The 26944-nt window shown below is 41.5% G+C and overlaps 2 protein-coding genes across 5 annotated transcripts; one reads left to right on the top strand and one right to left on the bottom strand.

Moving 5' to 3' along the window:
• Positions 1-1482: 1482 nt before the first annotated feature.
• On the bottom strand, positions 1483-4720 carry LOC118279885 (uncharacterized). 4 transcript variants are annotated; one of them, XM_050702772.1, is made up of 4 exons: positions 4582-4720; positions 3126-3345; positions 2436-2651; positions 1483-2070 (listed from the first exon to the last, which is right to left on the bottom strand). In XM_050702772.1, exons 2-4 carry the CDS (start codon positions 3333-3335, stop codon positions 1699-1701), a joined length of 798 nt encoding a protein of 265 aa, XP_050558729.1. In that variant the 5' UTR covers positions 3336-3345; positions 4582-4720; the 3' UTR covers positions 1483-1698. The 4 variants fall into 4 exon arrangements, with proteins under 4 accessions (XP_050558729.1, XP_050558728.1, XP_050558731.1 ...); XM_050702771.1 differs by having other exon boundaries at positions 3126-3342; positions 4582-4710; XM_050702774.1 differs by lacking the exon at positions 4582-4720 and adding an exon at positions 4342-4559 and having other exon boundaries at positions 3126-3342.
• Positions 4721-5150: 430 nt separating this feature from the next.
• Positions 5151-26877, top strand: LOC118279868 (protein ERGIC-53). Its single transcript, XM_050702746.1, has 12 exons — positions 5151-5369; positions 12991-13145; positions 13748-13920; positions 14633-14748; positions 19316-19480; positions 20249-20364; positions 20897-21025; positions 21885-21983; positions 22573-22658; positions 23135-23281; positions 23848-23976; positions 24831-26877. Exons 1-12 carry the CDS (start codon positions 5204-5206, stop codon positions 24865-24867), a joined length of 1518 nt encoding a protein of 505 aa, XP_050558703.1. The 5' UTR covers positions 5151-5203; the 3' UTR covers positions 24868-26877.
• The last annotated feature ends 67 nt before the right edge of the window (positions 26878-26944 follow it).

Consider the following 26944-nt stretch of genomic DNA (forward strand, 5'->3'; position numbering starts at 1 on the left):
TTTTATTGCCAAATTGTGTTTATTTCTTAAAAAAAAGCCGTTTCCCCACCTCAGGATTTATAAAGAAAGAGCCATATTGGTTTTCTAATATAATTGCCTCAATATACTGACACTCACAAATAAATTGTGTTTCTTTCTTTAAAAAAAACCATTTCCCTACACTAGGATTTTCTCCTGTGTCGTAGGTGCGTTTACAAACATACAAGTTCACATACACATGACACCCAGACCCCGAAACAACAACTTGTGGATCACGCAGAGTTGCTTTGTGCGGGAAACGAACCCGAGACACGTAGGACGGCAGCCAGTTGCCCAGCCACCTCGCCCACTGTGCAGTTACAGTCTACACGTTACGCGGCAGTCGGTCACCGTTTCCTTGTTAATATTTCATCAGAAACTTTTATATTTAGTGTCTCGTTAGACTAGCTGATGGATCACCTGATGGTAAGCAATGGACGCCTATGGACACCCGAAACTCTACAGAAATTGCAAGCTTCATAATCGAATATCTCTATAATATTATACACGCAATAAAGTAAACTTATTTATAATGGATAAAATAAAATTCTTTATTCATTTAATAACTTTATAATAGATCACTTTATACCAGAGACGGATTATACCCAGCGAGCGCCCTAGGCAAGCACCGCATTGGCGCCCCTATTGTATGTAGTCCCCACCGCCACACTATGGGCAGTCGAGCACGTGGGACTCGTGGCGCCATCTGTAACCTAGCGCCCGGCACTTGTCTAGTTCGCCTCAGGTATAATACGACCCTGCTTTATACATAATGTACTAAGTACTATGGCCAACATTTTGTGGTGGGTAACAAAACTATATGAGATCCAGACACTATTTATTTTATGGGACAAGAACGCCACATCCTCCCAAAACCGCTGCAACTCCTGTGCACCAGGATCTACAGTAGATACAACCATGAAAACACCGGAACACTAAAGTCCGGCGCGTCCCAGGGACATGAATGACTGTCTTGGATCCCGCAACGAAATAAATCAATTAAGAATATGACTGGTATTTCCTAAAACTGCAACCAATCGCCGTGGGATATGCAGTAGTATGCTTTAACTAAACGAATGCTATCTGTGATGCCCAAACATTGTGTTAAACAAATAAACAATGTGCTCATGTCTTGACTAGATATTTTATCAAATCAATAGATTTTTGTTTCTTTTCCTTGCACAAACCATCATCCAAGGCTTTCTTCTTGCGCAAACAACCAATATTTTCATTGCGCAAACTACATCACATCTTTTGCTTCGCAAACAAATTATCTTTTCCGTATTACGCCAACGACCGTCCTTTCGATTTTACCCTTTGCGTAAACCGACTTCTTCCATTCTTTCCACCTATTTCTTGTGAGCCATCAGACCACCACAGATGGGGCCCAGTAGAGCTGATGCCTGATCCGGAGCTGCCGACCACTGGGGCTCCGGCTCGAAAAGCAGGAGTAGGAACGGGGTGGTTTTTCGTCAGTAAGAATCTGACACTCCCTCTCGCCTCGCCCAAAGCGACTGAATCGACTGCATGATGTTCCCCCCTTAAAAAAAATCCTTTTTCTTGCGCAAACATCCTTCAGCTATCCCTTTTAGCGCAAAGCACTTTTATTTAATGCGCAAACAGTCTTTACATTGCGCAAAAGACTTCACAAAACTTGTTCCAGTTTAAAAACATTTACTGTTATAACTTCTTCAACTCTTTGACCATCAACTGCTTCTTCAACCTCAGAATAGACATCTCCATCTCATGTTTCTCTTTCTTAAACTTTTTCTCCATCTCAAACAACTCTTTCTGCTTTTTTAACTCAAACTCCACTAACTCCCTTCTCAATTCTTCTACTGATTTCTTCTCTTCTGTGATTAGGATCGGGTCTGTGTCCTGTTTCATTAAACTTATGTTGGGTTTGATGTCCGAGGGGGGTAAGTCTATGTGTTCAGTGACGGGGGATGACGTCACTAGGTAGTCGTCCTGTGATTGGTCGTCGGGTATGTCGAGGCCCCCGCTGTCGTCTATTTTTGTGTTTTTCTCTTTGATGTCCAGACCGTTGGTTTTCTGGAAATTAGAAAGTTGTTTTTTAATTTTTCATCAATGAAGACAAATTGTCGCTTGGAATACTACTTTAATAAAACGCATCAAATTTTAGGAGTGGGACCAAACCGGCCATTTCTACGTATAAAATGTACCTCAGGAGTGAATCAATATATCTTCGAAAATATTTGTTTCCGTAAGAATATAAAAAATACGTGTCTAATGTTTTAAAATAATTTGCAAGACGGACAAAAATAAATTGTAAACGAAACTATGATTGAAACTGAAAATAAATATTAGAGTGTGGTTACGTTTTCATGTTTTTCAAACACAATACCAGTCACAGATCACAATTATTTTTTATTTTCAACAACTATTATTCGACTCACCGCCGCTCCTTTCAATGGGTAATGCAAAGGGTGGTAGCTCTTCATCTGATGGTATACCGAGGCAGTGGGCAGCAGGTTCCCCTCCTCGTCCGTGAGGATCTTGATGATCCTCTCCTCCAGAGGGTTCAGGTGGACTGCGCAGTGGGTGCCCTCCGCCAGACATTTCTGTATAACGGCATACTTCCTCCTGATCTTGAATTTGAGATCGATCCAGTACTGAAACATGGTAATATATATTTTATTTAGTTTTTTTTATGGTATCAGTCGGTATACGAGCAGACGGATCACCTGATGGTAAGCAATCGCCGCCGCCCATGGACACCCTTTCGGGTGTCACTTGAAGCGTTACAAGTGCGCTGCCGACCTTTTGGGTGTTACGAATTAAAGGGTTGTTGGGGAATCGGAGATTGGGAAGATGGGGGGGGGGGGGCAATTGGTCCTCCGGTAATCTCACTCACACAACGAAACACAACGCAAGCGTTGTTTCACGTCAGTATTCTGTGAGGCCGTAGTATCATTCCGGTAGAGCCGGCCCAGCAGTGCCGAAGCATGCCTCTCCCACACTTCAGAAATCAGTCGTAGCTAATAAGTAAAAAAAGAATCACGCAAATCGGTCCAAAAACCTCGGCGTAATCGATAAGAACCTCCTCCTTTTTGGGAGGTCAGTTAATATATATTCTAAACACTCACCCTAGCCCAACACTTGCCACTCTTCGTAACATTCTCATCAATCCTATTCAGGGTCCGGGCGATCTTCTCCCACATCCTCTTGGACTGTATGTGCCCCTCCCGGGAGCGCGCACTGGCCAGCGCCAGCGGCGGGTAGCGCTCCATGTACTGAGCCAGCACCTCCAGGTGCTGCCGCGACACTTGGCGCCGGTAGAACATCTCCTCGGTCATGTCTTGTCTGCTGGAAAAATTTGATTGAAAATATATTTTTTTTATGAGATAAGCCGATAAACGAGCAGATCCATGGATATCCGAAATTAAATCCTTGGATACCAAAAGCGTTACAAGTGCGTTGCCAACAGGGACTGCATACCGGTATAAATTTCTGTACATACTTTTTTTTTCTGTATGACGTCATACCATAAAATTTCTATTATTCAAAAATAACAGTACAGATATATTATTCAAACAGAAATGATTTGTGTATCTTAATTATTCTTGTATCGTATGATTTTGGGGTTAGGAATTTAAGGGTTGTTGGGATTTTGAGGATTATTTTTTTTATTTTCTCATCATTACTATCATCATCAACAGTCTGTGACAGTTCATTGCTGGACCATGGACCTCCTCTATAAAAGGTGGGTTAAGCTTCATCGCTATGCTTAGGAAGAAGGTAGGAGATTGCAATTTAAAGTTTAAACAGATTAGGTTTATTAATAAAATATCATATGATAGTAGTAAAACTGCATTGTTGGTCACAAAAGGCAATGTGCCTCGGACGAATTCTCAGGATGTACAAAATATTACTAGACTTCTTTTCAGATTTACAAAAAATTCTCAGTAGTAGAACAGTCTACAGAAAATACTCCTGACATATAGCAATAGGCTCAACCTCTATCATATGGGACTTATAAAAAAAATGGCTCCCGGGATATAAGGTGTGACTATAGTTGATTTATAAAACCCTTCTATTACTGACGACTGACTGACAGTGAGTAGTCAGAACATATACAATGCTTATTGGAACTTATAGAGTATTCTGTGCTTATAGGGACTGACTAATAAGATAACAAAAGAATCACCTCCTTTTTGGGATGTCGGTTAAACAAATCTAGGTCATTGTGGATTTTAAGTTTTAAAAAAGAAGCAATGTATAAAACTATTTCAATAGCTTCGTAGATCGTAAGTAAGACTAAATGTGTCTAATAATTAATGCCAGTGCTCATAAAATTATTACCTAAGTTAATTTCAAGTCACAGAACTTTGTTTCGGTTCCTTAATCGGCAAATAATCGTAAATACAGCTACATTATCAAACTACTGAAACAATGAAAGTGAAACCTACTGGATTCTTATCGGAAATTTGATAGGAATTAACGCATAAAAAATCAAAACAAACTATTATAGCTGTTTTGATTTGAAACTACTCGTTTTCTACTGAAACTAGGTCATGAGCATGAATCAGAGATAATACCTACATTGATTATATATTATTATTTATAAGCAGTACCGCTTCATTTATTTCAAATTATATTCTAATTGGAATTTTGCGAAATTTTCATTTTTTCGCTCAACATTCCGACCGAGACACCAAGTACCTTTGACATTTGATTTGACGTCGATTGATTTTGCATTTCTTTCATTGAAACGTAGGCTTTTTGAAATGCCACGCCATACCAACGCCTTAATATCCGAACACAAAATCAATAACTTCATCAAAAGGTTACAACTTTTAAATATTAAAGAAGATGTACAAAATCTTAAATTTTATAATAAATACTACTTCTCATATAGACCTATCAACTCAATAACATTTTTTTTATTTATGTACAAGACATAGGCAACCCGTCTAAGCTGTCTGTACCTGTATAAGTAGACTCCAATCTTATACAATCTTATATACGTTTTGTCTTTTGTGTTGTTTGTGTACATAAAATTATAATTTCTAATAAGAAAATATTATATCAACAACTTTCCAATTTGAACATTTTTGTTTACGTGTATCCGAACGTTTCGCAGCTGACAAATCACGAACGAATAGCGATCAACAATTTTTTTGACTCTTGACGTGAGCGAGTACGGTTGTTATAAGCCGTCGATATGTCGTCGATTAAATTAAATTTAGTATTGTGCAGTGTAATATTATGCATTTTGGTGTGCGTCAACACACAGTCCGTGCACAGACGCTTTGAATACAAATATTCGTTCAAGCCGCCGTATTTAGCGCAAAAAGATGGATCCGTTCCTTTCTGGGAGTACGGAGGCAGTAAGTATAACCTAATTTCTCTTATTCTATCAATGATAAATGGTTTTTATTAGTTTTGAGCTTGTACAGGAACTTCTTAACTACATGTCTACGCTCATGCATACGTAAGTTATGTTATAAATACTGAATTAAAAATATAAAATCATTTGTTGTTTCGGTCCATACGATTTGACATCGACACGTCAGTGAAATCTGTCATGGATGAAAGGGACAGTGCTATACGTTTTTGCAGTTGTTAAAAAGAGAGATGAAATAGTTGCCGAGATCATGTTTTTTGGTTCCACGAAAGCAGTCGACACGGTTAAAAAAGCTTAAATAATTTTATCATAACATTAAAATTAAATAGTTATTGTTTTCGCAATTTGTTCGGTAATGATTGTGAACTATTATTTAATGCGCGTAGCTGTGTATGACACATTGCTGACATTGTTTTAGCAAATGTTGATAATTTCTTTCTTTCTCTCGATTTTAGCGAACTTTCTATATAATAAACGTGTCAGCATCGGCCTGCAGGCGGTTATTATCTTTAATGTCAAATTCGCAAGTCGACGCATCATTCACTTGTAGCGATAATTGCACTTACACTGCCTTCTTGAATATATTAATTTTGTTGAATATTTTTAATATTATGCATAACTTAAGTTATTTATTTATAACTAAGCAATCTCTACTTTATTTAACACAAAAATACAAATTCAATAATGTTATCTATTTTAGTTTACGTGGTAATCTTAAAAAAAATATATGTTTACCCTTTATTAATTGTTAATCTTCATAGACAATGCATTTTATATGTTTCTTAGTAATTCCTATTAGAATCCCATTAATTATCAATGAGTTTTCCTTCCTTCTCATTGGTAATAAAACATGCTTTACATTCTGATAAAAGTTATTTAAAACTTTATTATAGTATTATAGAATCAGTTCTATATAATCATTATATTCTATAGAATCAGAAATTATAAATAATTTCTCCCTCACTTCACCCAAGACGGGTGAGCCTTCTCCCTTGGACTGGATAATTTTTCCACCCTCAAAATAAAAAGAATTAGGTAATATTTTAGCATTGCGACTCTGCACACTACTAACTTATAATATTTCTTTTTTAAATCAACACAAGATTATTTGGGCACCACTGACAAACAGTGAAGGAAAACATAGTGAGGAAACCTGGGTTTATAATGTCTAATTGTAAGTTTCAAATTGCCAACCAGCATTGAGCAAGTGTAGCGATTAATGCTCAAATCTTCTCCGTGTGGGATGAGGCATTAGGTCAACAGTGGCTACTTACAAGCTGTTGAAGTAATATTATTCTTATTAGAAAACAGTTAGATGTATCCTAGCTACTCCTGTTTTATCCACTCTGCTCACCTCTTATTGGTTGCAGCCTGATGTTTTAGAGCCTTGCAGGATCTAGACACACGGCAGTGTGTCCGCCAAGTTCGAGCAAAAAAACCGACACACCGGCCGTGGGTTATATTACACGAACCATTTCGGGCCAAGTTCGACCCACCTATAACTCAAAATCTATTTTATCTACGCATATGAAATTTCTAGAATCTGTCAAGATCTACTTACTTATCTAAAATACAAAATTTCATTAATGTACCTATTGTAGGTCTTGAGATATTGACGTCAGAAAATCGCTATTTTTACTATACACTCACTGACTGACTGACTCACTCACTCATCAAAAACCTAGACCACTTCCAATGGTCGTATTGACTTGAAATTTGGCATGGAGGTAGGTCTTTAGGTCAAGGTAAAGGAAAAAATCTGAAAATGGCCAAGTGTGAGTCGGTTTTAAAAATAATGAAGGTGTAAATTCATACCCCTAAGGAACTAAAACAAAAAATTTATCTATATCTTCCAATGGTCATACCGACCTAAAATTCGTTACGAAGGTTTGTATTTAGTCAAAGTAAAGTAAAATAAGAAAAAGAGAAAATAAACCTTACAAAAATAAATGAAATCCCACCCAAAACATAAATGTGAAAGGCTGCCAAGTTCGATAATATTGGAATGCTTCGCCTATAAAAGAAGTGAGATCTAAATAAATACCAAGTTCCATACACAGACCTCAGTTAAAAATGATATAACTTGGCAAGTTTTAATAGAAAATTATATACTTGACTCATTGCGTTTAGTAGGTTTATAACAAAGTGTGTGAAAACTTGCCAACTTGTTATATCATTTTTAACTGAGGTCTGTGTATGGAACTTGGTATTTATTTAGATCTCACTTCTTTTATAGGCGAAGCATTCCAATATTATCGAACTTGGCAGCCTTTCACATTTATGTTTTGGGTGGGATATATATTTTTTTATTACTTTATAAAAAACATTGTCACACTAAGATTTTCTGTCTCTCTAGGTGCATTTATAAACATACTATTGTTATTGTGTGGGATAGTCTATTTATCAAGGAAGTCTATAAATCATGCTACAATCAATAAGATCAGAACGGCTGAAACCGTGCGGAAGTAGCTAGTATGTAAATATGCGTATTGACTGACATTACCACTCACTCAAACATCTTCATTGTGAAACAACTGGTATTTGAATATTGAATAACAATAACTAGTTAGTCAACATTAACATGACAATCAAACCGTTACAACTGTGCCTACTGAGCAGACTGTGTGTGCTTGTATGTTTGTTAGGCTGTTATGTGAAAACTGCTGAGCTAAATTTGATAAAACTTTGCAAAAGTGTTGGTTTTAGTCTGAGGTTTCAAGCCTGCCTATCAAAAACTATGTGTTTCTTAGTCAGTTACATAAAAATTGCTAAACCAATTTTGATGGAATTTTACAAAGTCTTGAGGAAGCTTGGTATATTATCTACATACACAGGACACTCTTAATTCCGAAGTATTAAAACATACATGCACTACAGTCTAAAACATCGAAAAGTTTTAACCAATTTCTCAAAAAAGTGCTTCCCAAAATTTTTCAATTACGCTGATGTTTTTTGAATTACCATTGGTATTCCACATGGCCCATATCAGCCAGTGTGCCTTCTGAGCCCTGTGCTTATTCATCCATGGAGCCAGTACTAATAATCTACATTATTATCAGAGTACTAAATGATACAATATTTATTACTCAATAAATAACGATAAACAGTCGTAAAGATTAATTCTACTGAGAACCTTTAGTTTTTATATATTTTTCTGTAGCAGGAAAAATATTGTATTTACTGACTACTCCCGCACTGGGTCACCCGCTCTATCTTATAGCCAAAAGCCTTCCTCGATAAATGGATCTATCCAACGCGTTTAAGCAAACAAAATTCTGGGGGCACGGCAGTGCCCCGCCAAGTCGAGCAAAAAAAAAACGGCACGGCCGTACCATCCTTTTCTCGAAGCAATTGGGGCCTTTTTCGACCCCCTATAGTTCGGTTGTGGATAAAGCAAGAAACCTGAATCTTCAGTAACTAATCCGGCATTGTATAAACACGGAATATTTAAAATTTCAGTCAATTTGAACCAGTAGTTTAAGAATGACAACTTGTTAAAGTTTCTAAATTTTGTCACTCACTGACTCACCGATCATCAAAAGTCCAAGGCACTTCTAGCAGACTTAGAAGCTTCATATTTGGAATACATATAGAGTTTAGTGTCTTAATCATGGGAAAACTTAAATATTTTGTAATTTCGGTCCAGTTTTCCAAATACACCAACTGCATCAATAACTTTGTAATCCCATATAAATATATGGGATTACAAAGTTATTTATGCAGTTGGTTATGTTCATCGCGAACAATTTCCCATATGTATAGCCTATGCTATAACTATACATAAAAGTCAGGGCCTAAGCCTAAGTAATGCGCTGATGGATATAGGTTCTGCAGTGTTCACATCCGGTCAAGCTTACGTGGCACTTTCGAGAGTTACAAGTCTGGGCGGTTTACATCTCATTAATGTCGACTTTGGAAGTATTAAAGCGCAGGAATCATCAATTTGTGAATACAACAGATTAAGAAGTATTTACCGTCCAGACTTGTCAAAAATTGAGACATCAAAGCCTCCGAGAAAAGCCCATAGAGACAGGGAGTGGGCTTTGAGAAAAACTGTGGCTGAAGCTCAAGAAGTAGTACCGGAAAAGAAAAAGAGGAAGACTACATATAAAAATAAGAAAATATCATAAGACCTTTAACAAAATTCGTTAGAAGTAGATGGTATCAAAAAGAAAGGCTCTACAAAAAGAAGTGAGATCCCATCAAAAACATCCTGTAAAAAACCCAAGTCTCGCAGCTCAGTCTTTCTACCGTCAAAAGTTGTGAGATCCATGTAATACCAAGTCGGTTAATCTATTTAGTGTCTACTTGAAGGACCTTCTGTCTTAAGTTATTACATAAGTTATTATCATGCCAATATTAAAAATATTTAACGTTTTAAACAAATAGATCGACTTGGACATCGCATGAAAACAAAATTAATATTACAATATTATATTAGATTCTTTAGTCTCTCGCGCCTCACGCGATTGAAACTCTCGTTCCTGTTGGTCGCTGGCCCGTCGTGCTGTGTAGTGTGATACATACTAATAATCAAATCAAGCGATGTCCAAGTCGATCTATTTGTTTAAAACGTTAAATATTTTTAATATTGGCATGATAATAACTTATGTAATAACTTAAGACAGAAGGTCCTTCAAGTAGACACTAAATAGATTAACCGACTTGGTATTACATGGATCTCACAACTTTTGACGGTAGAAAGACTGAGCTGCGAGACTTGGGTTTTTTACAGGATGTTTTTGATGGGATATGTATTTACTAGTTACTCCCGCACTGGGTCACCCGCTCTATCTTATAGCCAAAAGCCTTCCTCGATAAATGGATCTATCCAACGCGTTTAAGCAAACAAAATCAGATTTTTAATATAATAGCTACTTCCGAGACTCCCTCGCTTCGCCCAAAGCGCAAGAACTCATTGGATGACTTTCCCCTCTTAAAAATGGCTACTACCGAGCGATTTCTCCCGCTGCTTGTCTCCAATTAATCATAACATCAGCGTGATGTTTAATAGCCTAAAGCCTTCCTCGATAAATGGACTATCCAACACAAAATATAAATATTCACTTCGGATCAGTAGTTCCAGAGATTAGCGCGTTCACACTGATCAGCTTTATAATAATTGTATAGATTGTCAATTGCGGTAGCTACACATGTGTTTTGTTATCGCTCGTTATCAGTGTGCTACCAGTGAACACTGAGCGGGGGAAACTCAATGCACCTTACTTACCCAGCAGTCGATTCCCGAGTCAGACAAAATATATAACTTAAAATAAAGTCGCCCTTTATTTAGGTAGGTAAAACTCCACATTTTTAACCGACTTGAGGAGGAGGTTCGCAATTCGGGCGGTACCTTTGTCTTTTTTAATTTAAGTAATACCTACAGCGCGACAGGAGTGATACCACGGCCGAACAAAACATACCGACGTGAAACAACGCTTGCGTTGTGTGAGTGAGGTTACCACTTACCGGAGGCCCAATTACCCCCTTCCTAATCTTCCCAATCTCCGATTCCCCAACAACCCTTAAATTCCTAATCTATCGCAATCTCGCAACGCACTTGTAACGCCTCTGGTGTTTCGGGTGTCCATGGGCGGCGGCGATTGCTTACAATCAGGCGATACGTCTGCTCGTTTACCGGCTTATACCATAAAAAAATTGTGCTGAGTCTAAGCGCAAAGAAATAATAACTTATAACATTATTATAACATTTTATTATTTGATTAAATTATAACACAGTCCAAAGTAAAATAATTTACTCGAACACTGCATATTTAATCTATGAACCGTGGATAATTTTATCAAAATCGGTGTAGCTGTTTATGATGATTGTTACAACAGAGTGACATTCGTATTTATTACACATACGGTTTATGTGTTAATAATCTAATCTGTGACATAATTTATGGCGTTATTCTATCTACTGGGTATTTTTATTGTCACCTATGTACTACCAATGTATGTATAATTTAATTGTAAAATTATGAAATCGGCGTGCTATCATTGGCCTAGTATGATATTAAATTCTTAGGTCGGACAAAGTACTATTTTGTATTAAAAATTCTAGCTCAAAAAAGTCGATTCTATAGGTAATAGGAAGTAAGTTAAAGATTTTCTTATGAGATAGACCGGCAAACAAGCATATCACCTGATGGTAAGCAATAAACGTCGCCCATTGACACCCATAACAGTAGAGGAGTCGCATGTGCACCTTCTACCTACCCCTTAACTAGACATTTGAAAAGTCAAATTGAATTGTCCGTCCGTCAGTCTGTCTGTCAGTAAAACTAGGTGTTCGTTCCAAAGTGTAGCTTCGAATGGAGAAGAACGAGCAAGAAACTCCAGTCGTTACTCTTTTAAAAAAGTCGTATCATTAATTCCAACTCCAATATATCGCATAGATAACATAAAATATTGATTACTTATGTAAAAAAAATATATAAATCCATATTTATGATACGCACGATAATGTGCTCGCCGGGTAATAGAACCTGTTTCTCGTTAGGTCAAGGTTGTAGTTGTGCCAAAATTATCTAGGTTACTGGTTTTTGATGTATGCATTAAGATTTTTATAGTGCCCGTGGATGATCATGTGTTACGATAGTGAGTTCGGTATTAAATTAGGATGAACACAAATCACAGAAAACTGACGTGAAACAACGCTTGCGTTGTGTGAGTGAGGTTACCGAATAACCTGCTTCCCCAAGTCTTCCCAATACACAAACCCAAAAGTGTGGGAGAACCATGCTTCGGCACGAATGGGCCGGCTCGACCTGAGTGATACCACGGCCTCACCGAAAACCGACGTGAAACAACGCTTACGTTGTATGAGTGAGGTTACCGGAGGCCCAATTACCCCTCTTCCCAATCCCCAACAACCCCCAAATTCCTAACTCTCTTGAGGCCATCCATAGTATTCCATAGCACGCACCTTTCCATATAAAAATAGCTTAGCTAAGCGCTAAGCTATGTGTACCAATGAATATGATTAGTGGAAGCCAAACGCATCCACAGCAACATAGCATATCACATCTCTGGTGGTCTCAAATTAAACTTATGTCGCGACAGTAAGAGAAGCAACTGATGCAAAAAATACCAATCCCACTTTTACTAATATTCGCAGTAAGCAAAGCGGTAATAAAATGGAAGTAATCAGTAATTTATAAATGTGCAAATGTAGCGTGTCCGATATTTGAAGATATTGTACAATTGTATGACGAAGCATTACGTGTTCCACTGCTGAGCATTCATCAAATAAACTATTGTTTTATTTTTTCATAATAACTATCGTGAGACATACTAAATTAACTAAAAATCACGGTTTACTCACGTACGTCAATGGAGAATAGCTCTAACTACTAGTTTCGAGTCACAGAGGGATGTCTCTTCATCATGAGCAACGTCGCGCAGCATACATTTTTCCATTAATTTAACTATTTTTTTTTATTGAAAACCTTAATAAATTTTATTTGAAAGAACATTGTAATGACTGAATGAACAATGGGCTCACTAGGGTATCTGATTCTATTCACGAATTACTTGAAAAATGCTCTTGTCTTTTTGGGGTTCTAACTAGTCCTAACCCCAATCTTGTCCAATTCCAGATGCCATAGCATCAGGGGAGAGCGTCCGACTGGCGCCGTCGCTCCGCAGCCAGAAGGGGGCGATCTGGTCGAAGCAGCCGCTCAACTTCGACTGGTGGGAGATCGACATCATGTTCAAGGTCACCGGCCGAGGCAGGATAGGGGCTGATGGGCTGGTGAGTGGGTTTTTTCTTATGGTATCTAGGCTGGAGGCAACCGCAAGGGTTACTGGGACTCCGGCTCGAAGCAGGAGTTGCAACGGGGTGGTGTTTAGTCAGTAAGAGTCTGACACTCCCTTTCGCCTCTCCCGGAGCGAGAGGAGGCACTTAATAATGATGATGATGATTTTTGTCCCTCAAAAAAAAAGGATACTCTTCACTGTACGGTTGGTCCAATGGCAACCGGCTTCCATGCAACCTGTAGCCGGTTAGATTCTCGCACGGAACAACTCTTTGTGTGATCCACAAATTGTTGTTTTGAGTCTGTGTTAAGTATATGTGAAATTGTATGTTTTGTAAACGCACCCACGACACACGAGAAAATCCTAGATTTAAAAAAAAACTTAAATATAGTCACAGTATATTATTTCTCACTTCACCCCCTATTACATGGGACTTATATCAGAATGGTGAAAAGGGTAAACGCGGGCGCGGGTGCCTCGCTGCACAGGGTGTATATTGTATAGCGACATTAGGTGGCGTAATGTGCATCTCTACCTACCTCTTCAGGGATAAAAGGCGTGACGTTGCGTTAATCATATAATTGTTGTCTGTTCCAGGCGTTCTGGTACACGACCCAGCGTGGCGACTACACGGGCGAGGTGTTCGGCTCGTCGGACCGCTGGAACGGGCTGGCCGTCATCTTCGACTCGTTCGACAACGACAACAAGCACAACAACCCCTACATCATGGCCGTGCTCAACGACGGCACCAAGGTCTTCGACCATAAGAGGTGAGGGGACTCTATTGTTATTAGTATCATAGGATTCACTTAATTTTATTTCGTTGCGGGATCCAAGTCATTCATGTCCCTGGGACGCGCCGGACTTCAATGTTTTCGGTTGTATCTACTTTAGATCCTGGTGCATAGGAGTTGCAGCGGTATGGGAGGTTGTGGCGGGCTTGTCCCAATAAAAAAGGTTGCTTATAGGTGTTAGGTAGGCGAGCTCCATCGTCAGCAACATCATCGTTTACCACCAGGCAATATAGTGGCCAATCACTGAAAAATAACTTTTTTGAGCGGTTATCTGCACTGCCTCGTTGGTCCAGCTGTCGAAAATGCCACTGTTGGGCAAGAGCTACTTTCCCCGACCCGGGAATCTAGCCCCTATACCCCTTGCTCGGCAGATTTCTCAATTGCGACGAACTCGACTAACGAGGCATTCGGTAAAAAAAACTAAACACTGTTTTCTTTTAATTTCGTTCAGTGTATCTCGAATTTCTGTACCCTTAGTACGAGTCTTCGAAACGAGAGTGCGTTCGGCGCTCTCATTAGTTGGTTAATTTGAGTCGGCCAATCAGAGTGTTGGACGCGCTTTCGTCTCGATTAATTTAAACGTAAAGCAAACTCATACTAAGGGTTCAGATGACTACAACTCATTGCCAAACGAACACTCCTGCTTACCTTGGACATACATATAAATATATGCTCCTGTTGTCCCCAGCGACGGGTCCCAGCAGCTGCTGTCGGGCTGTCTGCGCGACTTCCGCAACAAGCCGTTCCCCACGCGCGCGCGCATCGAGTACTACCTCAACACGCTCACCGTCTACTTCCACAACGGTAAGTTATATAGCAGACTACTGCCACTGCTGCTGCCCTAGTACTTGTCTGTATACTTCCATCGAGTACTACCTCAACACGCTCACCGTCTACTTCCACAACGGTAAGTTATATAGCAGACTACTGCCACTGCTGCTGCCCTAGTACTTGTCTGTATACTTCCATCGAGTACTACCTCAACACGCTCACCGTCTACTTCCACAACGGTAAGTTATATAGCAGACTACTGCCACTGCTGCTGCCCTAGTACTTGTCTGTATACTTCCATCGAGTACTACCTCAACACGCTCACCGTCTACTTCCACAACGGTAAGTTATATAGCAGACTACTGCCACTGCTGCTGCCCTAGTACTTGTCTGTATACTTCCATCGAGTACTACCTCAACACGCTCACCGTCTACTTCCACAACGGTAAGTTATATAGCAGACTACTGCCACTGCTGCTGCCCTAGTACTTGTCTGTATACTTCCATCGAGTACTACCTCAACACGCTCACCGTCTACTTCCACAACGGTAAGTTATATAGCAGACTACTGCCACTGCTGCTGCCCTAGTACTTGTCTGTATACTTCCATCGAGTACTACCTCAACACGCTCACCGTCTACTTCCACAACGGTAAGTTATATAGCAGACTACTGCCACTGCTGCTGCCCTAGTACTTGTCTGTATACTTCCATCGAGTACTACCTCAACACGCTCACCGTCTACTTCCACAACGGTAAGTTATATAGCAGACTACTGCCACTGCTGCTGCCCTAGTACTTGTCTGTATACTTCCATCGAGTACTACCTCAACACGCTCACCGTCTACTTCCACAACGGTAAGTTATATAGCAGACTACTGCCACTGCTGCTGCCCTAGTACTTGTCTGTATACTTCCATCGAGTACTACCTCAACACGCTCACCGTCTACTTCCACAACGGTAAGTTATATAGCAGACTACTGCCACTGCTGCTGCCCTAGTACTTGTCTGTATACTTCCATCGAGTACTACCTCAACACGCTCACCGTCTACTTCCACAACGGTAAGTTATATAGCAGACTACTGCCACTGCTGCTGCCCTAGTACTTGTCTGTATACTTCCATCGAGTACTACCTCAACACGCTCACCGTCTACTTCCACAACGGTAAGTTATATAGCAGACTACTGCCACTGCTGCTGCCCTAGTACTTGTCTGTATACTTCCATCGAGTACTACCTCAACACGCTCACCGTCTACTTCCACAACGGTAAGTTATATAGCAGACTACTGCCACTGCTGCTGCCCTAGTACTTGTCTGTATACTTCCATCGAGTACTACCTCAACACGCTCACCGTCTACTTCCACAACGGTAAGTTATATAGCAGACTACTGCCACTGCTGCTGCCCTAGTACTTGTCTGTATACTTCCATCGAGTACTACCTCAACACGCTCACCGTCTACTTCCACAACGGTAAGTTATATAGCAGACTACTGCCACTGCTGCTGCCCTAGTACTTGTCTGTATACTTCCATCGAGTACTACCTCAACACGCTCACCGTCTACTTCCACAACGGTAAGTTATATAGCAGACTACTGCCACTGCTGCTGCCCTAGTACTTGTCTGTATACTTCCATCGAGTACTACCTCAACACGCTCACCGTCTACTTCCACAACGGTAAGTTATATAGCAGACTACTGCCACTGCTGCTGCCCTAGTACTTGTCTGTATACTTCCATCGAGTACTACCTCAACACGCTCACCGTCTACTTCCACAACGGTAAGTTATATAGCAGACTACTGCCACTGCTGCTGCCCTAGTACTTGTCTGTATACTTCCATCGAGTACTACCTCAACACGCTCACCGTCTACTTCCACAACGGTAAGTTATATAGCAGACTACTGCCACTGCTGCTGCCCTAGTACTTGTCTGTATACTTCCATCGAGTACTACCTCAACACGCTCACCGTCTACTTCCACAACGGTAAGTTATATAGCAGACTACTGCCACTGCTGCTGCCCTAGTACTTGTCTGTATACTTCCATCGAGTACTACCTCAACACGCTCACCGTCTACTTCCACAACGGTAAGTTATATAGCAGACTACTGCCACTGCTGCTGCCCTAGTACTTGTCTGTATACTTCCATCGAGTACTACCTCAACACGCTCACCGTCTACTTCCACAACGGTAAGTTATATAGCAGACTACTGCCACTGCTGCTGCCCTAGTACTTGTCTGTATACTTCCATCGAGTACTACCTCAACACGCTCACCGTCTACTTCCACAACGGTAAGTTATATAGCAGACTACTGCCACTGCTGCTGCCCTAGTACTTGTCTGTATACTTCCATCGAGTACTACCTCAACACGCTCACCGTCTACTTCCACAACGGTAAGTTATATAGCAGACTACTGCCACTGCTGCTGCCCTAGTACTTGTCTGTATACTTCCATCGAGTACTACCTCAACACGCTCACCGTCTACTTCCACAACGGTAAGTTATATAGCAGACTACTGCCACTGCTGCTGCCCTAGTACTTGTCTGTATACTTCCATCGAGTACTACCTCAACACGCTCACCGTCTACTTCCACAACGGTAAGTTATATAGCAGACTACTGCCACTGCTGCTGCCCTAGTACTTGTCTGTATACTTCCATCGAGTACTACCTCAACACGCTCACCGTCTACTTCCACAACGGTAAGTTATATAGCAGACTACTGCCACTGCTGCTGCCCTAGTACTTGTCTGTATACTTCCATCGAGTACTACCTCAACACGCTCACCGTCTACTTCCACAACGGTAAGTTATATAGCAGACTACTGCCACTGCTGCTGCCCTAGTACTTGTCTGTATACTTCCATCGAGTACTACCTCAACACGCTCACCGTCTACTTCCACAACGGTAAGTTATATAGCAGACTACTGCCACTGCTGCTGCCCTAGTACTTGTCTGTATACTTCCATCGAGTACTACCTCAACACGCTCACCGTCTACTTCCACAACGGTAAGTTATATAGCAGACTACTGCCACTGCTGCTGCCCTAGTACTTGTCTGTATACTTCCATCGAGTACTACCTCAACACGCTCACCGTCTACTTCCACAACGGTAAGTTATATAGCAGACTACTGCCACTGCTGCTGCCCTAGTACTTGTCTGTATACTTCCATCGAGTACTACCTCAACACGCTCACCGTCTACTTCCACAACGGTAAGTTATATAGCAGACTACTGCCACTGCTGCTGCCCTAGTACTTGTCTGTATACTTCCATCGAGTACTACCTCAACACGCTCACCGTCTACTTCCACAACGGTAAGTTATATAGCAGACTACTGCCACTGCTGCTGCCCTAGTACTTGTCTGTATACTTCCATCGAGTACTACCTCAACACGCTCACCGTCTACTTCCACAACGGTAAGTTATATAGCAGACTACTGCCACTGCTGCTGCCCTAGTACTGTCTGTATACTTCCATCGAGTACTACCTCAACACGCTCACCGTCTACTTCCACAACGGTAAGTTATATAGCAGACTACTGCCACTGCTGCTGCCCTAGTACTGTCTGTATACTTCCATCGAGTACTACCTCAACACGCTCACCGTCTACTTCCACAACGGTAAGTTATATAGCAGACTACTGCCACTGCTGCTGCCCTAGTACTGTCTGTATACTTCCATCGAGTACTACCTCAACACGCTCACCGTCTACTTCCACAACGGTAAGTTATATAGCAGACTACTGCCACTGCTGCTGCCCTAGTACTTGTCTGTATACTTCCATCGAGTACTACCTCAACACGCTCACCGTCTACTTCCACAACGGTAAGTTATATAGCAGACTACTGCCACTGCTGCTGCCCTAGTACTTGTCTGTATACTTCCATCGAGTACTACCTCAACACGCTCACCGTCTACTTCCACAACGGTAAGTTATATAGCAGACTACTGCCACTGCTGCTGCCCTAGTACTTGTCTGTATACTTCCATCGAGTACTACCTCAACACGCTCACCGTCTACTTCCACAACGGTAAGTTATATAGCAGACTACTGCCACTGCTGGTGCTCTAGTACTTGTCTAAACGAGTAGACGGATCACCCGATGGTAAGCGATCAGTCTCCACAAAGGTAAGTCATGTGATCCAACACTGTTCACTGCTCATGCTCTAGTACCTACTTGTACAGTAAACGAGTAGACGGATCACCCGATGGTAAGTAATCAAAGTCGCTCATGGACATTCGCAACACCAGACGAATTACAGGTACCGAATTTGGGGGTTAGGGATTTCAGGATAGGAAAGAAGACTAGGGGAAGAATTGGGCCTCCAGCAAGTCCCAGTACACGTAGGATCCGGAGCTGCGGACTGCCTACCGGGGCTCCGGCTCGAAGAGCAGAACATAAGCCTATCGTTTGACATCCATAATGGAAAAATATAAAAAGCAGCCATTTTATCCTGAACTCGCTTTGTATGATCTTGTCATACAATCGACGGTCAGTTTATAACTGGTCTTGCATAACTTCATATGTAGCCCTATATACTCTTGTATTAGTTGTAACAAAGTTTGTTTGTGTAAATCCCCAGGAATGACGAACAACGAGGCGGACTACGAGCTGTGCTTCCGCGCGGAGAATGTAGTGCTGCCGCGCGGCGGGTACCTGGGGCTGTCGGCCGCCACGGGCGGGCTGGCCGACGACCACGACGTCATCCACCTCCTCACCACCTCGCTGCACACGCAGCAACAGACTGGTACACTCACTCACTCACCTACTCACTTGTTTACTGGGGCTGTCGGCCGCCACGGGCGGGCTGGCCGACGACCACGACGTCATCCACCTCCTCACCACCTCGCTGCACACGCAGCAACAGACTGGTACACTCACTCACTCACCTACTCACTTGTTTACTGGGGCTGTCGGCCGCCACGGGCGGGCTGGCCGACGACCACGACGTCATCCACCTCCTCACCACCTCGCTGCACACGCAGCAACAGACTGGTACACTCACTCACTCACCTACTCACTTGTTTACTGGGGCTGTCGGCCGCCACGGGCGGGCTGGCCGACGACCACGACGTCATCCACCTCCTCACCACCTCGCTGCACACGCAGCAACAGACTGGTACACTCACTCACACACTCACTCACTTATTTATTTATTTTACCTCACACACTTATTTATTTTACCTCACACATTCACTCCCTTACTCACTCACTCACTCACTCATTCATTTATTCATTCGTTTACCCAACCGCGCACACACTCATTCTTTCGAGTGAGTGGGTGAGTTAGTGAGTACCCATTCAATCACTTACTCACATTCATTATAGTACCGAGCTATAAATATTGTACGTTGAATCTAAGTCCCAAAAGTTTAGATATATTTTTACTCGGAAAGCTTTTCAAAATACATTTTAATGTACATTTTTCATTTCTCACTTAGTTATTCACTCATTCATTCACTCACTAACTCGCCCAATCACACACCCACTCACTCACTCCCTCCCTCACTTGCAGGCGGCGGCCAGCAGATGAGCTCGGACGAGCAACAGAAGCTGTCGCAGGAGTACCAGGAGTACCAGAAGAAGCTGGAGCAACAGAAGGAGGAGTACAGGAAGGAACATCCTGATGAGGTATAGGACCGTCATTATTTTTTTATGGTATAGGCAGGTAAACGAGCAGACAAGTCACCCTGATGGTAAGCAATCAGCGCATAAGGACACCGGTAACACTAGAGGAGTTACAAATGCGTTGGCGGCCTTTTGGGGGATGGGGATTGAGTGGTTTGGGGATAGGGGATGGGGGAGGATTGAGCCATTTTAAACCTTATTGTAAACTGTGACAATGAATGATTTGTTCGATTTTAATAAAGAAATATACTTGTAATCCTATAAAAAAATACTTACTTTCTGACTTGAACATTATAAGACTTGAGTCGTATAGCTACCGATCCTAAAAAATGACATGAAATATCAAAAATATACTATATTACTCCCTGAAAAATATTTTTTCCAATGGTTAAAATACATTATAATCGGTCCAGTAGTTTCGGAGCATAATCAATACATACAAACAACCAAAATCTAACTATAAAACAAGCACAAACATTAAAAAACGTACTGAGAAACATATACCCATCTCCCTCTAACTGTATACAAATTGCAGGTGCGCGACAAGGACGGCGAGTTCGACGACTGGTTCGAGTCGGACGCGCAGCGCGAGCTGCGGCAGATCTTCCAGGGACAGAACCAGATCCACGACGTGCTGCGCGGGCTCAACAAGAAGATCGATGAGGTAACGTATCATACATCATACCAGCATCCTCATCATGGCCACCTCTCGCGAGGGGATTGGTTCAGGCCATGGTACGGTGCGAGGGGGACTGGGATGCCGTTTTTCCCCTTCAGCGAAGCAGTCATGCTAACTAAGGAAGAGGTGCCCGGAGGACACGGTAGAATGTACCGTGGCGATGTGCCCTGCGTGGGCTGAGCACCGCCAAGTCCTCAGGGATGTGGTCGGCGACGGCGACCTCTCCGCATTGGTACAAGCCATGGTGCGGAGCGAGGGGGACTGGGATGCCGTCTCCTCCTTCTGCGAAGCAGTCATGCTAGCTAAGGAGGAGGCGGGGCGCGTGAGAGAACGAACCTCCTCACGCCCCAGCCGTCGCGAGAGACACTCCGGGCGTCGGGGATCGCGAGACGATCTCCGGCCACCGTAAGTGCGGGCCTGCGGACGGCGAGCAAGGGTAGTTCGCCGCCCGAACAACGAATGGCTCAAAGAACCATCAGACCACCACAGATGGAGCTCAGTAGGGCTGATGCCAATCCGGAGCTGCGGACTACCTAGAGGGTTTACCGGGGCTCCAGCTCAAAAAGCTGGAGTAGAAACTGGGTGGTTTTTAGTCAGTAAGAGTCTGACACTCCCTCTCGCCTCGTGCAAGGCGGGAGATCTCATTGGATGATTATTCCCCCTCAAAAAAATAGCCTATAAGTCCCTTCAAAAAATTTCTAGCATCACTGAAATGATTTGAGCTTGTTCGAAAACTTTCGAGTATGACCGATTTTTCAATGAACAGAACGAACATTTGTTACTGTTTTATTATAATTATGTATAGATATATGGAGTGTATAATAATTGCTGATGTTTGTTGCAGGTGATAGGCAAGCAGATGAACTCGCTGTCGATGCTGACGGCCGTGTACTCGCACACGCAGGGACAGCCGCTGCAGCCCGGCGCCGCGCCGCCCGCGCAGGTATACTTACTAATTATTTAACACTCATCTTAGGTGGAGGTCACCCAGAAGGTGCCCTAGGCAAGCCCCTCGTTGGCGCCCTAGGCAACCCTCTTTTGACGCCCCTAAAGAATGTAGTCCCCGCCTCCACTCCATGGGCAGTTGGACACGCGTGTCTGTAACCTTGAGCCCGATACTTGCCTGATTTACCTGAGTTTATCAATTTAGTATTTTTGATCTAAAACGAAAATGAAACGAGACCGCATTTGGCGGTTTTGGCTCTGATTGGTTGGTTCAATCGTGCCGGCCAATCAGAATACTGAACGCGCTCTCGTTTCCTTTTCATTCAACGTTAAACAAACTCATACAAAGAGTAATGATTTGTTCGATTATTGGAGCCGACCACCAATCAGTGTGCCGAAAGCTTACCGCGTTTCGATTTCGCTAAACGTAAAATAAACTCTTACTAAGCCTTTAAAAAATAAATATACCAACGTTACACCTTTTATCCCTAAAGTGGTAACAAAGGTGCGCATTAAGACATACCCGTAAATAGCAAAATAAATGTATGTATATAAATAATATGTATGTATGTATGTATTTGTTCCAGATGCCGGCGCTGCCGATAGGGCGCCACGACTGGGACGCGCTGGTCGCCAACAACCAGGTCATGATCAACACCATCGCTGAGCTCAAGTGAGTCCACCACACTACTCGTACGGCCGGGTCCATTCCCGGGTCGTAATATTTTGTAATACATTACTGAGATATTTTAAATTAATAAGAGAAAAAGAAAAGCAATATTCTATGGACTACTATGGAGTTTCTTGCTCGTTCTTCTCCATAGAAATCTACAGTTAAGAACGAGCAAATAGAGCAACTAGAGGACTGACCGACAGACAGACATTTCGTTTTCTTTATATTGTAATAGTTGCTTTGCAAAAGTACCTTCCTGGGGACTTACTCTAATTCAAGGAAAATCGAAGCTTCGGACGAAACTTCGATTTCGAGAACCGGAGTAGACCTACTATTTGAAATAAATAATTTTGACTTAAGACTTATTTATAGCAATCAGTTTATTATTTAATTATTTTTTTCTGTTCCAAAAAAAAATCTGCCAGTGATCAAATGACTTATTGTACAATCAAAAACCACCTCTCTTCCTTCTACAGAGGCTTCATAATCGAGGTGTCCCGCAAGTCGGACGCGATGGTGGCGGGGGGCGGGGGGGGCGGTAGTGCCATCAACCCGCAGTTCCTCAACGAGATGAGAGACTCCATCAACACGGTCAAGGCCACCGTCGCCGGGGTCGCGCAGAGGTAACTGTACTTTATTTCTTACACTACACGGTTTTATTTAGCTTACCACGTTTATTTGTTTGGTTCTTTAGTATGTAATTCACACAAATTGAAAGTTTTTTGGTTAAAATATAAATATCATTAGGTTCGATTCAGCTTTTTATTCTGAACAAACTAATTTCTAGTTTCACTAAATTAATTTAAAAAATCACGGTTTTCTCACGTAAATTAATGGAGAAAAGCTCTACTAGTTTCGAGTCACAGAGGGACTCTTCATCATGAGCAGCGTGCGCAGACGCGGCGATGTCACGCAGCCTACTCTCTGTAGTAGCTCAGTCCCTCAGTGACTCGAAACTAGTAGAGCTTTTCTCTTGAATGTACGTGAGTAAACCGTGATTTTTAGTTAATTGGAATTGCCGCCGTATTCAAATTAATCCAGTTGTTAGCAATTGTTTTGGATATAAAATCGTTGCTAAGGAATGGCTAAAGTAATCATTAAATGACTCTGAGTACGACAGTCAGACTGTTTACTGCTATATTTTAAGTTTATCATAATATAATAAATAATGAATATCCCCCCCCCCCAGGATCCAGTCGGGCGCCCCCCAGCCGCAGGCGGTATCAGGCTGCCCGGAGGTGAGCTGCGTGAGCTTCACCGGGCTACTGGTCGTCGTCGCCGCGCAACTCACGCTCATGCTCTTCTACGCCATCTACAAGTACGTAGCATTCTATTATACATCTTTTTTATGAAACAAGCCGGTAATCGAGCAGACGTATTACCTGATGGTAAGCAATCGCCGCCGCCCATGGACACTTGAAACACCAGAGGCGTTACAAGTGCGTTACCGGCTTTTTGAGAGTTAGGAATTTAAGGGTTGTTGTTCGGGAATGGGGATGATTGGGAAGGGGGGAATTGGGCCTCCTGTAACCTCACTCACACAACGAAACACAACGCAAGCGTTGTTTCACGTCGGTTTTCTGTGTGAGTTACATCTATGTATCTGTTCACAACCCCCTCCCCCTCCTCCTCCATACCGCTACAACTCCTGTGCACCAGGATCTACAGTAGATACAACCATGAAAACACCGGAACACTGAAGTCCGGCGCGTCCCAGGGACATGAATGACTGTCTTGGATCCCGCAACGAAATATTAGAGGAGAAGAAAAAGAATATATCTATCTAGTTTTAGCTACACCCTCTACTCGGCCTATAAGCAGTATACGAGTAGACGGATCACCTGATGGTAAGCAATCTCCGCTCATGGACATCCGCAACACTAGTCTATCTACACCTGCAACGCCTGAAGAATATTGCTAGTGCGTTGCCCCCCTTTTCGGGGATTTGAGGATTATTGAGAATTTGGAAATTGGGCAAAAATAATGATAAAATTCAGAGAGAGTGGCAGACTCTGAGATACTGAGAAATTTGTCACATAATCGTCAACAATACTTTGTCTAACCCGAGAATCGAACCCGATTCGTGACTCGCGACCACTCAACCAACAAAGCTGTTGTTGTCGTAGCTTATTATATATTTAAATTAATAATGTTTTCTCTTTTTGTCCACAGAGAAAGAAAAGAAGCGCAAGCGAAGAAATTCTTCTAAAGTTATCGCTAGGAGTCGCTAGGTGGCGCCACTAGTTCCATGCAACTCACTCACCCCGGGCTTCCGTTTCCGTCAGAAATATTATGTTCATACTGTTATAATTATATTAGTATTATTATTTTTTTACTCTGGTCACACTTGCTAGTATGTTTTTTTAACTGGTCACACTTTTTCTTCTAGATTGTAATGTAGAGGTAAATTAGACTTTAATGCTTTAGTTACAGAGTCTATTCTTCCTTAGCAAAGTATTTAGTTATGCGAAAACCAACCTTAATTTTAAAGTAATAAGGTCTTATTTCCTATTGAAATGTCTTATTAGCTCTACTGTAGTATTATTAAGATTTAACAACAGTAGACACATTCAAAGACCAAATGTAACATATCATACATTTAATAATTATTATTATTTCAAATACGTATCAAGAATCGTAGCAATTGGCGTTCCATAGTCTCTGCCTACCCCCATGGGGGAAAGGCGTACGTATTGAATATGGGCTCAAATAATTAAATAAATATTCAATACAATAATTCCACATGAAATTTCAAATTGCTTATAAGGCTCTGTTTCCCTTGCTTTATATGTATTTAATTTTAGTACAAAATCTAGCATCGAATTGTCACATTTTTCAAACGATATTCGACCTTATTGCATAACTAGCTTTCTGTTCGGGACTTGACAGAAAACTACTGAATGGATTTGGATGGAATTTGTTTCAGAGATAAATACACATAAGTACCCTTAGTATGAGTTTGCTTTACGTTAAAAAAATCGAAATGAGGCGCTCTGATTGGCCGGCTCCAATACCTAAAGGTAGGCGTCCACAGACCCGCATCGTACGCATCGGACGAATCGCATCAAACGGATAAAATTTTCAGACTGCGTCCACTGTATCGGCAGCGATCGGATTGCCGACGCAAGTATTAGCAATCGGATTTTTGACATCGGCATTCCGTATGACGTCATCAGTACGCATCGCATGTAGGCATTGCCAATAAGCGGTCCGTACGATGCGGATCAGTGGACGCAGTTGTATGAGTTTCTATACAAGACAAACTAAAATCCGATGCGTACGATGCGTGCGATGGGCCAAACTGTGTTTCCTGATGGTAACCTGGGTGTCTTCAAAGCCCGAGTGAATAGGTTGCTTATGCGCAGACGTGCTCCATCGTAGGCCGCATCATCACTTACCATCAGGTGAGATAGCGGCCAAACGTCGACTCATTAAAATATAAAAAGAAAAACGCGTAAAGCAAACTCATACTAAGGGAAAAGGTACTTTTTATCGAGCGAAACCGCTAGTTAAAGCTAGTATGTAGTAAGATTGAATATTTTTTTTCTTAATATTTTTTTTTTCTCTCAAAGTGCAGTTCACAAGAATATAATATGTAATGTATGATCTCAGTATTGTCGGAACATCAGTCAGTTGCATGGAATTAGCGGCTGTTAGGTTTTTTTTACCAATGTGAGCGCGAGACTGTCTGTCTGTCTGTCTGTACATAATATATTTATACTGTTCCCTTGTTCCTTGATGTTTTATTATTTTAATTATTAATTTTTTTATGTAGGGATGGTTTTAACATCGATTTTGTCCCGAAAAATATTTGACACGTATTTTTTTATATGAAAAATAGAGTTTAAAAAGTTATAATTTGACTTCACGGTTGTCTCTGTGACTGGGTGATTGATATTATGTAGTGAATTCGATTCCTATACGATGTTAAAAAACTAATAAATAATCATTTTCAAAAAGTGAGTGCTTACTACATATTGCTTTTTTTAAAAAATACGTGTCTAATGTTTTTCTCAATTCAACTAGATGGACAAACAAACTAATATTATTATAAATAATTATATGAATCGTCCCTATGTCAAGAATTTTGTTATTTTTCTATTAAATGGTGTTGTCTCGCGATGTGCGCGCGCGCATGTGTGTGCGGATGTGTGTATGTGTGTGTGCGTCTGTGTGTATGTGTAAAGAGGTTGTAAGTAAAGATTATTTTTTGAGATTATCTCTGTTTGTGTTTTATTTATTATTATTTTGTATTTTTAGTGTCGATTTAAATCCTGACGTATTTT

The sequence above is a fragment of the Spodoptera frugiperda genome, chromosome 22, assembly GCF_023101765.2.
Source record: "Spodoptera frugiperda isolate SF20-4 chromosome 22, AGI-APGP_CSIRO_Sfru_2.0, whole genome shotgun sequence".
Lineage (NCBI taxonomy): Eukaryota > Metazoa > Arthropoda > Insecta > Lepidoptera > Noctuidae > Spodoptera > Spodoptera frugiperda.